General features: G+C 41.0%; 1 protein-coding gene across 10 annotated transcripts in view; it reads right to left on the reverse strand.

Annotated features, from left to right (window-relative positions):
* The window catches only part of CHD9 (chromodomain helicase DNA binding protein 9), a 216,340-nt gene that overhangs the window by 118,147 nt on the left and 85,451 nt on the right, over positions 1-12,742 (reverse strand). For all 10 annotated transcript variants that reach the window (XM_014603352.2, XM_014603349.2, XM_019497467.2 and 7 more), the window contains one exon: positions 1,963-2,074. In XM_014603352.2, coding sequence (XP_014458838.1) covers positions 1,963-2,074 — 112 coding nt within the window. The remainder of the gene's footprint in view (positions 1-1,962; positions 2,075-12,742) is intronic.

Genomic DNA, 12,742 nt, shown 5'->3' on the forward strand with positions numbered 1-12,742 from the left:
ATGGAGGGAGCCACCTATCACTGTCTCAGCTGAGCCCAGCACTCTGCCAGTGGCCACTCAGAGGCATAATTAGCTGAGAGGGAATGCTGGAGATGGGGAATGGGAGGGGAGGTCCCGCTGAGTGCCAGGAGTGGGGAAAGGATTCTCACCTGCTTTTGGGTACTCAAAAAAAGTCCCTGGGTTCTGTTGCTGTGGTACAGTGTGAACTTAGTTCCCACTTGGATTCCATAGGGGATTCAGGTGTCTGGGGCACTGGGCAACCAGAGGATCTGGGATGTAAACTATACACTAGGAGAGCGTGATTGCACAACTACACCCCCCTGGATGCACCCTTGCAAAGCCATGTCTACTTGGCAAGCTTTCCATCCCCACCATGGGTACCCTTCAAGCATGCTGTGCAACTCTATGTAGGATGCCTCCTAAACTGGAAGTAATGCAGCTGATTCTATGCAGCATCCTGGGTGACCTAACTGGCCCTGCAATTCACCAATGCTAAACAACCTGCCTAAAATGCTGTACAGTTGCAGCTGCACTGCTTCGGGTTAAGACGACAGCCTCTCTGGAGCATCACAGCATACTTGAAAGGTGCTGATGTCAGGGATGTTAAGTTTCCCATGCAGGCATGGCCTAATTAACATTTTTAAAATACACACACACAAATCAGAACAATGAAGGAAAAGTCAGACAGAAAGACAAGAAAAAAGATGGACTCTATACCCAGTGGTTACAGTATTCACCAATCATATTCATGTTCCTGCTCCAATGAAAATTACTTATACAAAGTGGAACAGCTTCATCAGGAGAGACTGAAAGAGACCCCAGTTCAGAATAGTCTGTAGTATGGTGATTAAGGGCACTCACCTGTGGTAGGGGGATATGGTACAAGTCAGTTTACCCCTCAATGCCATATTCAACAATAGACTTAAGAAACTCCTCTTGACAAAACTTAATTGAATTCAGCATATTCTCATATACAGTTAGGCATTTACCAAGGAAATAAAATTTCATCTGACAATTCTCTAACTGGGAAAAGGTACTGCTATTAAAACAACATCAGGCATGACATCCCCAAAACTATTTCATCTTCAAAAGTATTCCTAGCCTTACTAACAATGAAACTATAGTTGTGTTCCTCAAAACAATCTTATAAAAAAATCAAATGATTTGTCTAGAAACTGCAAGCCAGTGTCAATTAGGAATGAAGCCTCCAGAAATCCTGACTTTCGTTCCTCAAACATTAAATTATGCACTCTTGGGTTTTAAATTTAAGTATTATGCTTCTTGAGGAAGGTTACTTTGCATCTTTGTAATTTTTAAGATGAAACATTGTTTGCAAAATTAGTAATTTTATGGTGATTTTAACAATTACCCTATTCTAGAATGATATTATTGGGCAAGTACAAAATGAAAAATGTACAAGAGTCAAATTTGTAATAAAATTTGTTGAAAGATAGTTTTACTATAAATATAATCAGCACCTGAATTCAGCTTAATTACAGCACTTTCTGCTGTAATCACCAACTTTTCTCCTGTATGGGCAAAGAAAAACATTTGAATGTGCTTTCCAGGCATCTGTCTGGAGATGCTACTGATATAAAAACAGAAGCCACAAGGCACCATCACAAGTATGAGTTTGTTCAACAACATCCATGAATCTATGAATCCAGAGACGACCTTAGCGGGGTGCGGGGCCCAAGGGCAAATCAGCCTGTGCGAGGCTCCTTTAACACTGCGAGGGGCAGGTCTGCAGTCGATCCGCCTGGCTCCCACCCAGCTCCACAGGGCCCCCAAAACATGGGGACCAGCATGGTTGCCCTGATTTGCACCCCCCAAAGGACAGCCCTGACAACATCAATCAATTCTACCTTCACTAATATCAAAAAGGAATATAATTCTTGAGGCCAATTCTAAAGCACAGAAGAAAAGCCTTCGAAAGTAAAAAGGAAAATTTTGGATTCTCACCTGCAAGTCCTCATCTTTGAATGACCTTTGTGGAGTCTGCTTAGCATCAGACAATTCATCTGAAGACTCATTTTTTCTCTTTTGTTTTTTACCCAATGTGATAATAAGTTTGCTGTTGCAAAACAAAAATTAAGAACAAAATCAATGCATATAAGTTTATGCAGCCAAGATAAAAATCATCTAGATAAAAAGACATTTTTCACTTTTTATGACAAATATCATAATTGCAGACATGAAAGCAAAGATTTAGGTCTCATCATAGAAATTCTGCAGTCAGCTTCAGTGGAACATAACTGGGCCCTTAGGAAGACAGATGACTTGAAACATTTCAACAATTAGTATTTGCTATTTAATTTGAACTGATTAAATACAACAAATCTTATTGAGAACCTCTGTATTTCTTCCTATGGGCAAATGCCTACTAACTTTTACAAACTCATCACTGTGCCAACCAAGAAATTAAAAACTAAACACTTAAAAGCAGCTGACTATGTACAGAGCAACAATTGAACATGTGTCACCTCCAAATCACCTCCAACACAGAAATTCTGATTTCCCTTTATTTGAAGCATGAAACTTCAAATACAGAAGCCGTAGGTCTGAGTAGAAGTATAACAGTAAACACAAAATATATATCGTAAAACAAATTTCTATAATGTGTACATTCACAGCTTCAAATTAATTACTGTTTGCTAAAAATCAGGAAACTGCAAAATGTGATTTTCTGGAATTAAAAACACCAAACCAAACCAAACCAAGAACTAGAGAGGCCTGTGTTTACTCAACAATGGCAGAATCCATAAACAAAGCTGAAGACTTGAACTGTGGGTAAATTACAATTCTAACAGAAAAAAGAACTAATTAGTTCTTAGTTTACATTCAAAGGTTACATAGAGTGGCAATATCAATAATATCATTCATTTGTTGTTAACCAGAGGGTGTCAAAATATCTATATATTTTTCATTTTTGAAATCTGACAAGTGCTACTCTTCAAATGTATTCTCATTGGAATAATCACAGAGTGATTACAATCAATCCAACACAATCATGGATAAAGAGCTGTCCTTAAATATATACTTTACATAATACAGATTTGATAATTACATGCTATGTCAGCAGTGAGATAATTGTTTTAGCATACAAATATCTTCTGCTATTTCACAGCTTTAACTAAAGATAGGACCTTAGTCTTTATTCACTGCTAGTACCAGTATTTTACATCAAAACAAGATAGGACACGTTAGACATGTGAAGAGTAAAAATAATGAGGGAAACTGACTAGATCTTTTTTTTTCCCCCCAACTTGATTGTGTTTTCTAAGGTAAAGGACCAAGTAAAACAGGCGGATCATACAAAAGCATTATGCCTCCAACCATCCGCAGAATTACAAAATCAATAAAATCCTAAACCACCAACCTGAGCCAATTAAAAGAAATAGCCCCAGCACAAGAGTGGTTGGTGAGAACAGATCTCTTCCTCATGCATCTGGCTTTTGCAAATAAGTAGATTTGACTGGGTTGGATTTGCAAACCACCTTCTTCAATGATCACCTGAATTGCTCACCAATGCCCAACACTTAATTAAATCACAATTTTACACATTAAAGGCAACATGCCTGGTCCATATTAAACTTTGAAAGTATGTTAGTTAAACATGTGTCAATGAAATCCTAGATTGGCGATTCTCAACCTTTTCTGGTTCAACACACCCTTCTATAACTTTTCTGGCTTTAGTTGCACTTCAGTTTCTCAGCTTACCTTGGTGGTTCTCAACTGGTATGCTGCAACCACCACCAGGTAAAACCAGTGGCATAACTAAAAAGTTTCACTTCCTGAGCAAAATTCCTCTGTGCCAAGGGAAAAATGGATAGTCTCAATTTTAAAGAACTATTTTCAAGTTCATTTTTATAGTATTTATGCCACTTATCCCACCAGTCTTTTTTGGGGGGGAAAGCCTCTCCAGCTGCAAAAATACTAGGGCTCACGCCTACAGAAATACATAAGCAACTATACATGCAGCTGAGGATCTAAGCCATTTAGTCACTGTTTAAAACCCTCGAGGGTACACTGCAAAATTAACGAGGTTGCCCATTTGACAATATCTTAAAGATGTTCCTAGACCTGTTATAAATCTCAGAATCATAGTAAAGTAGGGCTGGAAGGGACCTTGGGAGGTCATCTAGTCCAATCACCTGCTCTTGGAAGGACTGATCCTGACTAAACCATCTCAGTCAAGTGACTGTCTAATTTGCTCTTAAAAACTTAAAAGAAGGGAGATTCCACAAACTCTCTGGTTAGCTTATTCCAATGCTTACGCACCCTCCAAGTGAGAAAGTTCTTGCTAATATCCAACCTAAATATCCTGTGCTGAAATGTAATCCCATTGCTCCCTGTCCTGTCCCTTGCAACCAGAAAGAATAACTTATCTTCATCTTCCATATAACCACCATTCAGGTATTTGAAGACTTTATCAAATCCCCAACTCACTTTTTTTTCCCTGACTAATGCTTTCAATACCAGTTCTTTCAGCCTTTTTTTTTTTGTAAACCATGTTTCCCAGGCCTCTCCTTAAACTGGCAATTCTAAATGATTTGAGAAAAGCGTCATTCTACCTTGTCCATCTGACACCAATTTTCATCAGTGCCCTTTTAATAGACAAGTCACTTTATAAGGAAGAGAAAAGATGTACAGGCTTCAGAATTCTATTATAAAAGCCTAAGTCTATCTGTCTGTAATGCTTTACTCATGCTCTGATTGGCTGGTGGAAACAGCCAATCAGTTCTCCAAGCCTGGAGGAATACCGCGATGATTCTGAAGCTGAGCAGAGGCCAGTGCTGCAAGCGGCACCAAGGACCAGACAAGGGTTGGTGGACCCAGGACCAGCAGTGCTGGCCTCTGCTTCCCCCCACCCACTCCCTGAAAGTCAGAACAGCAGCAGCATGGGGCGTTACGTCGTGGCACTCCATCCCAGCTCCCCACCTCCTTGGTCATTCTTGACAGGCAACTGGCTAGTCCACTATAGAAGCCGAATCACCCACAGAAGTCTACAGACCGTACGTACCTTGCACATTCAGCTCAGGATATGGTCCTGGTTGCAATTACATGTGCTTTGGAATACCATGTCACAATTGGCCAGACCTCAGTATTCCCAAAGGCCAAACTGCTCTACTCTTAAATTCTCAACCCCGCTTTTGGCCAAGTAGGAGTTATGGACTGATTTCCCTCATATTCTAGAAAGCAACTAATGGATTCATTTGCAGCTTGAGGGCAGGAGAGGTATTATCCTTGGGAAAGAACCCTACAAAACCAGAGCAGAGAACACTTGGATAAAGAGCTCCAATTGAAGTTGGATACAAGAAGGTATAAGATAGCAAAAAAAGCTCTGGTGTGATCCAGTCCTCCCTAGAATACGGTGGACAGGAGAAACTAGGCACCATGGAAGTTTGCAGTAATCCCATTCAAATGAAATCCACATCCCTGCCGACTCACCTAAAGTTTAGCTTGCTTGTTCCCACATATTCCCATATATTACTGAACTAGGACAGAGCAAGACCTGTGCTAGGGAAAATGGCAATCAGTACCTGTGCAAAAGAGAAGCCCCCACCTATGTAAAACTGTAGAGGGTTATGACTGTCCCTGAACAATGCAATTACATAAAATCAATCTGCAGTAGCAGAATCCCAGGACCTTGCCGGCTGAGAATCATCTGGAAGCCTACCAAAAAAGTAGAGAAGAGAAGAAAATAGCAAGAATTCCTGATAAATGAACCTTCAAAGGTTTTTGCTAAGGGAAAGTTATCTTAGCAAGGAACCAGTAGGATTCAAAACATGGATCTCACACACCACACAATAAAGGCAGAATTAAGATATATTGTCTAAGTTCAAAACATTAACTGATATGATCAATGTTTTTAATGGCAAGCTGGACAGCTAGCATTCAACATGTCTACTGACTTTCCACATACAATTTATGCACTCAGTCTAAATTATTATTTACTAAATATCTAAATACATGTATTATTAGTAGATGTAACAAGCTGTGTCAATCTGTAATTGTCACTTGTTGATCCTATCACTGAAATAAGTAAACAAAAAAACAAAGCCGAACAAATTAATGCATGAGGTTAATTTGTAACTAAGACTTTTTAAGTGAGATCATATGATTTTTTTTTTCTTTGAAGTGTTAAATGAGCAGTAAAGCCAAAATCATAACCTGTCCAGAAATACAGATGTTTTAAAATAATACCCATCATATGTGAATGGAAAATAAGTATTAAAGGAGTACTTTAATAATGGCAGAAAAGGAGAGAAAGAGTAAATATAAACTGAACAAACAGAAATGTTTACAATATTTTTATTTTTTCAATTGCTATATTAATTCAAAATATAGTTCCATTAATACATGGTGCCAAGTTAAGTATTCAAAATTGAAGAAAATGTCAGAGGTGGCCTTAATTTATCTACCTGTGTGTCTTTTATTACACAACTGCATATATTTTTCACCCATAAAACCAGTCTCATTCCTGTCTGGCATTTTATTACACTTGAGGACTTAAAGAAATGTTTAAGAGTTCTTCTGCTTAAAAAAAAAAAAAATTGCCCAGAATGCCAATGGTCTGGAAGTGTACTGAATCCCACATAAAGCTGGAAACTTTAGACCAGAGGCAGGCTATTATTTCGACTGGAGGGGCGCAAGGGTAGCCCCGCCCCTTGATGGGTACCCCGCTCCCTGGTTGTCATCTTGGAATGGGAAGTCCTGTCCTCTAGCCCCTGACCTTTGCCACTGGAAGTCCCTCCTCTTGCACCTGGAAGTACTCCTTTTGGCAAGGGGGTTGCCATCTTGGAACCAGAAAAAACAAAATTATATTCTAAAAATCAAACATCTATTACAACATACATTAATTTGATTTTTTTTTAAATTGTCCTGATTTATATGCGTTTGCACAGTGAACATAGTGGTGATTGCATAATAGCTTAAAATTAAGTTTTACTTTTGTATATTGTAGTGCAGTATGAATGGGGAATATAGAGTTTATGGGGGGCTGTGGGTATGTGTGGGAATTTGTGCATGTAGGGTATAGGGTAGGGTGTGGTTGTTTCTTGACTGAACTGCATATTTTCACAGAATGATCAAAGTAAAACTATAATGTTATTTAAATAAATAAGCCCAACATCCTGGCACTTGTCACTGCACCCATTATCTCCACATACCATATTTACCTAAATACAAGATGACTTAAAATTGAAGACAACACCCCCCCCAGAATTAAATTCTATACTTGGAAAATAATAAATTCATTATAATTTTCCATGTATAGAATCTAATTGGTAGAAGGTCACCTGAAAATTGACCTCACCCCTACTGCTATGGCAGTGGAAAGTAACAGTTGAAGGCCAGACTACCACCTTGTCCTTCTGTCCCCCATGCCTGAGCCTATCTCCCCCCTGTCATTCACCCCTTCCAGTGCCTGCCCCCTGCCACCCACCATGTTGCCCCCCTGCTACTCCATGCCTATGCATGTCCCGTCACCTGCCTCCCTGTGCTCCCTGCCCCATGCCCCTGTACCTATGCCTGACCCCTGCCACCTGTTCTCCCATGCCTGTGCCCCTTGCTGCTTGCCCCCCCCATATCTGTGGCTACCTCCCATCCCACTTCCATCTGTCACCCAACTACTGTCCCTATCCATGCCTGCCCCACACACCTTTCTTCCCCCACCTTCTGCACCCCGACACTGCCACTTACTTTCTGCTGCTTTGCTCTTGTTCCATAGCAATCAGTAGCAGCCCTGGCTCCATACTGCCCAGCCAGGCAGAAGCAGTGGTGGCAGCTCTGGGTCCAGTTGGGAGCAGAGCAGCCCAAGACCAAAGCTAGAGATAAGCTGCTGCCTGCCTCAGGTACTTGGATCTACAACAGGGTTGGGCAAAATATGGCCCGCAAGGCCATTCTATCTGGCCCATGGAGCTCCTAAAAAAATTTTGAAAATTTAAATTTATGTCCTTGGTTCCTATAAAAAAAAAAAAAATAAAATAAAAATGACAGAAACCAGGGGCAGTAGGACTGAGGGGAATCCTCAGCGGGCTCCTGCAACAGTAGGGCCTGCCCAGCCCTGCCCCCCTGGGACCACATGGCTGCCCCAGCACAGGAAGCTCAGCTAAGTGGGGGGAGGGAGGTGAGGGGGAGGGCAGGAGACGAGCTGGAGTGGAGCATGGGGAAAAGTGGCCCCTCCCCTGCCCTGTGGCCAGCAATCCCTGCTGCAGCTGCTCACAGCCCACAAGGGGCTGTCCTGAGCAGGCACAGGCAGCCCCATGCGGGCTGTGAGCGGCTGCAGTGTGGGGCACTGGCCACAGGGCGGGCGAGGGGCCGCTTTTCACCAGCACTCAGCACCAGCTTGTAACCCAGCCCCGCACCGGCTCCAGGTTCACCCAACTGGGGCTGTGCCGCAACGGCAGCAGCTGCGCCCCCCCCCCTTGCCACACTGGGCAGTGTTTGCTGCTGCTGCCCACCTGGCACAGCCCCGACGAGTAAGCCCAGAGCCAGCACAACCCAGGCTGGCAGTGGGGGTCGGTTACAGGCTGGTGCTGAGTGCGGTGGAAAAGCGGCCCTCTGCCCGCCCCATGGCCGGCACCCCGCTCTGCAGCCGCTCACAGCCCACGTACAGCTGCCTGTGCCTGCTCTGAACAGCCCCGTGTGGGCTGCGAGCGGCTGCAGCAGGGAGCGAGGGCCACGGGGTGGGTGAGGGGCCACTTTTCTCCACGCTCCGCACCAGCTTTTTCCCCTGCCAGGGAGCAGGAGGTCAGGGCTGCACGCTGCCCCCCGCCTGTACTGCAGGGCTGGAGAGCACTGGGAGTGAGCGAGTGCGGAAGCATAGGGCCCACACCAGTGTCCCAGGGCTAGTGCCAGCAGGGCTCAGAGCAGGGCAGCAGGAGTACAGGGTCCCAGCTGGCAAGGGCTCTATGGAACCAGGCCAGCTCCCCACTCTCCCTGCTGGTGCAGCCCAACCTGGCTCCACAGGTCCCTGCCAGCCGGCGCCCTGCTCTGGGCCCCACCAGTGCTGGCCCTGGGACATTGGTCCCAAGATGGTGCCCAGGGAGCGAGGCATCTGTCAAGGGGCAAGGCTACCCATGCAGCCCTCCACAGCTTGCCAAAGCTGGATAAGTGGCCCTCCACCCGAAATAATTGCCTAACTCTGATCTACGACAAGGTCCACCCCCCACCCCATGTTATTTAGGGGGAAGTGATGGGGGTGTGGGGCAGATCTCATCTTGGATTTGGAAAAAAAAATAGAGTATTACTGTTGTTAATGAGTTTATGGTTAAGTACTGAAATTTCCAAGTTTTTAAAATACTATTTAAAAATGAGTACCAGTCAAGACATCTATTAAAAAAAATTTTTTTTGGTTATTGGACTAATACGTAAGTTAATACAACAGCCACAGAAAAATGGAGATATAGAATTAGTCGTTTTCTATATGTACCTAGATAGTCTTTTGCATCCACATCTTTCAGTTCATACATTGTTCAGACTAAAGACCATTTTTGGACTTCCTTGGAAGTCTAACATTTTGCATTTAAAACAAGAGAAAAAAGTATGGTCTCTTCCTCCTCCCACTGCCTTTGGCTTGAGAAACTAGTGGAGGGAAAACACCACTGAAGTGACATAACTGAGTAACCATAATTATAAAAATGAAAGGTCAGCATCCAGGAGAGATAATGATTAACTGTGATCTCATTTTTTGACACGGGCATTGCATACAGACAATTGAATTACATCAAAAAAGTGTTACCATACTGAATCTGAACTCTGTAAATGTAACTATTTTTTGATGCAGGAAATCTTAAAATCTCTTGGGGATTTTAATGAAAATCCCTTATATCACCACAGCATCAGTGTTGAGTGACTGCTTGTCATTAGATTCACATTTTATTCAGGTACTAACTTTGTTCAAGTTGGTAACCTGTAACTGAGAATCAAGTGTTGAGTTATTTTTAATAGAAAACTTTTAGAGCCCATAACTCCTATGAGAAATCTCGTGTTTACTATAAAAAATTATTTAAAATACTAATTCTGGAAAAAATGTGTGTGTTAGTTTTGGAATTATTCTTTTAATTAGTCAAGGAAGTAGATAGAAGCGTTAAGCAAAACCAAAGGGGAATCAAATTCAATCCTCTGAAATACCCGGTCAAAAATCTAGAATAAGAAAATGTCTTTGCAGTTGTGAGATTATACAGGAACATATCCATTCCAATGCATTACTAATGAATTAAAATAGGTTCCATAATCACTTATGAAGCACTGAAAAAAAAATCACTTAGATCATTCTCAGAATTCACAAAATGACTCCCAGCAAATCATTCTGTTATCTAGATAAAACACAAATTTTAATTATTTTGGACAGAATGTTTTTGCTGCCAGTACAGGTGGGGAAGAAAGAGGAGGGTTCTAGGACAACACCTTTGGATACTCTAAATGACCAGAATCATTTCCAGTTCTACCCTGTTAACTCTATAATGTACAAATCTGCCATGCCTTTTAACTCTATAGTAACCCAAAGTGAAAATCTAAATTTTGTTATTCTGTGAAAAAGTGACAAAAATAAATCAAGGCTGTTTTTTATTCCTGTTAGCCTTGGTAAGGGAGCACAGCTGGCAGTGAAAGTGTAACCTGTAGCTCATTTCCTTTGTGCAAAGTCATTTACTGAATTCCAATCAGTTACACTTGGACAAACCTATTAACCATCATGACATTGCATAAGTCTCACTGAGGGCACAATTCAGCTCATAAAACCTTTCACCAGCAATTCTGCCTGAGGAGAAGTGTCCCCAGTTTGATCCCAGATCACTCAGATCCCAGAATGAATTTGCACATCTACTGATAATAATTGAAAAAAAGCTTTCCTTCTTGTAAATGGAACATATCTGATATAGAAATAATTTAGAAACAAACAAAAAAAAGAGCTGCATCAAATCATACCAGGAAGGATTTTGCTTTCAAATAAAACGAAAATATATAAATGGTAAGCATAAACATTCTGAACAACTTCTTAAAATGTATTTGCCTCATTACATTCCAGGCACTGCTGTTAGCTTTACCAATATTTCTGTGTCATCAGTCATTTTAAAAAAAGTTGTTTATAAAGTATTCTCCAGTGCACCACAGAATTATGGAAATGTAATTTTCACATGGAGAGATGATTTATTTTTGTCTCTTAATTTCCTCATTGTATTTAGTTAGCTTGAATTTAAGGAGGAAGAAAGGGGGCTAATGTTAAACGGAAACACATTTTTTTTGTCTCCTAAAGTTTCTCAAAAAAAGCCGAAAACTGCAACAACAGAAATTTAATGTCCATTTACTCTTCCAATTTTAAATATCTACAACTAAAAATACCATATTTTCTCACACAACGCACCCCCTTTTCTCCAAAACCCAGCTGCTGGAAATTGGAGTGCATATTATATTCAAGAAAATATGGTATGGGCAGGTTTTGTTGTTTATGGGTGAAACCAAAAGTAAATGCTACAAAGATCTACAGGGAGCAGAAAGGTTATCAGACTCAACTTCTTAGCTACTGCTACTCTTACTCATTACAAGGAAATATTTTTCTTCTTCTTTCTGCCTTTCAAATACAAGGCGTGCATTATATTCTGGGGCATGAGGCATGCAAAAATATATTTATTCCCAGGATAAAGCCATAAATGTTCACTGTATTTTAATTATCTTCTTCCATACAATACCTGCAGTCCTTCAAATGTATTAGTCAAGCACAGTATTTACTGTCATAACTAGTCCATTTAAGTTTAATAGCAAGATTATTGAGCTGGAATTTTCAAAGGGCATTAAGAGACTTAGATGTCCATTTGGACCTTTACCTAATTCTCCTCAGCCGCTTTGAATATCCCAACCTTTCTATATATTTTTAAATAATACCAACATGTTTAGGACTGTACAAAAATTGAAGAGAGCACAATTACACTCTGGAAATCTTATATATAGTAAGACCTATGGATTTCAGTTTGCTTTAAAGAAGTATGCATTTATTTTATTTGTAAAATGCAGAAGATTTATTAACTCTCCTGAACCTCAACTGTCCCTATGTTCCCCAAGTAAACTTTTCCAGTAAACGTGTACTAATTCCAGGATTTTTTTTTTAACATTAAAATAAAATTAGAAATAATAGACATTAACATTAACATGAGGCTTTATATTCAAAACCAAATTTAATTACTTCCATTTTAAACTGTATTTAAAACTGCCCTTTTAGCCCCTTAACAAATCTTTATTTTAAAAAAAAAATATTTTAATTCCATGTTAAATATGATTTTTGCCATGAGAGTGGAAGTACTTCCACTATTACCATATAGGTCTGTCAGGACTTCACATATTAGACACATTCTACAATGTGCAATTCTAACAGGTCCTTAGTCTGACTATCAGCAGAATTTAGTCACTAAACCATAACAGCCACCATTTGTACCAAGGGGTATCAGCTCGTGGCAGGACAGAATTATTATCACAGAGGAGCCAATTGGGACCCATGTATTGAGGCTGGGTGGGACCTGCCAAATGGTTTGGAAGATTACTATCCTGGGAGAACCTGAACAGGCTTCTTTCCTACTTAAGGTGGGAATTCTTGCCCCACATAGTATGTGCTGACTGGGCATGGGTCACTGAAGCCAAGTGCCAGATGCAGGGCAGGGCAGCCTGATGGCAATTCTCTTTCCTGTGTATTAACCATTTTGCTACAGCTTCTCCAACATCTTCCAGGTGTCCCTAGGTGGGCTTC

Source organism: Alligator mississippiensis, chromosome 10 (genome assembly GCF_030867095.1).
Source record: "Alligator mississippiensis isolate rAllMis1 chromosome 10, rAllMis1, whole genome shotgun sequence".
Lineage (NCBI taxonomy): Eukaryota > Metazoa > Chordata > Crocodylia > Alligatoridae > Alligator > Alligator mississippiensis.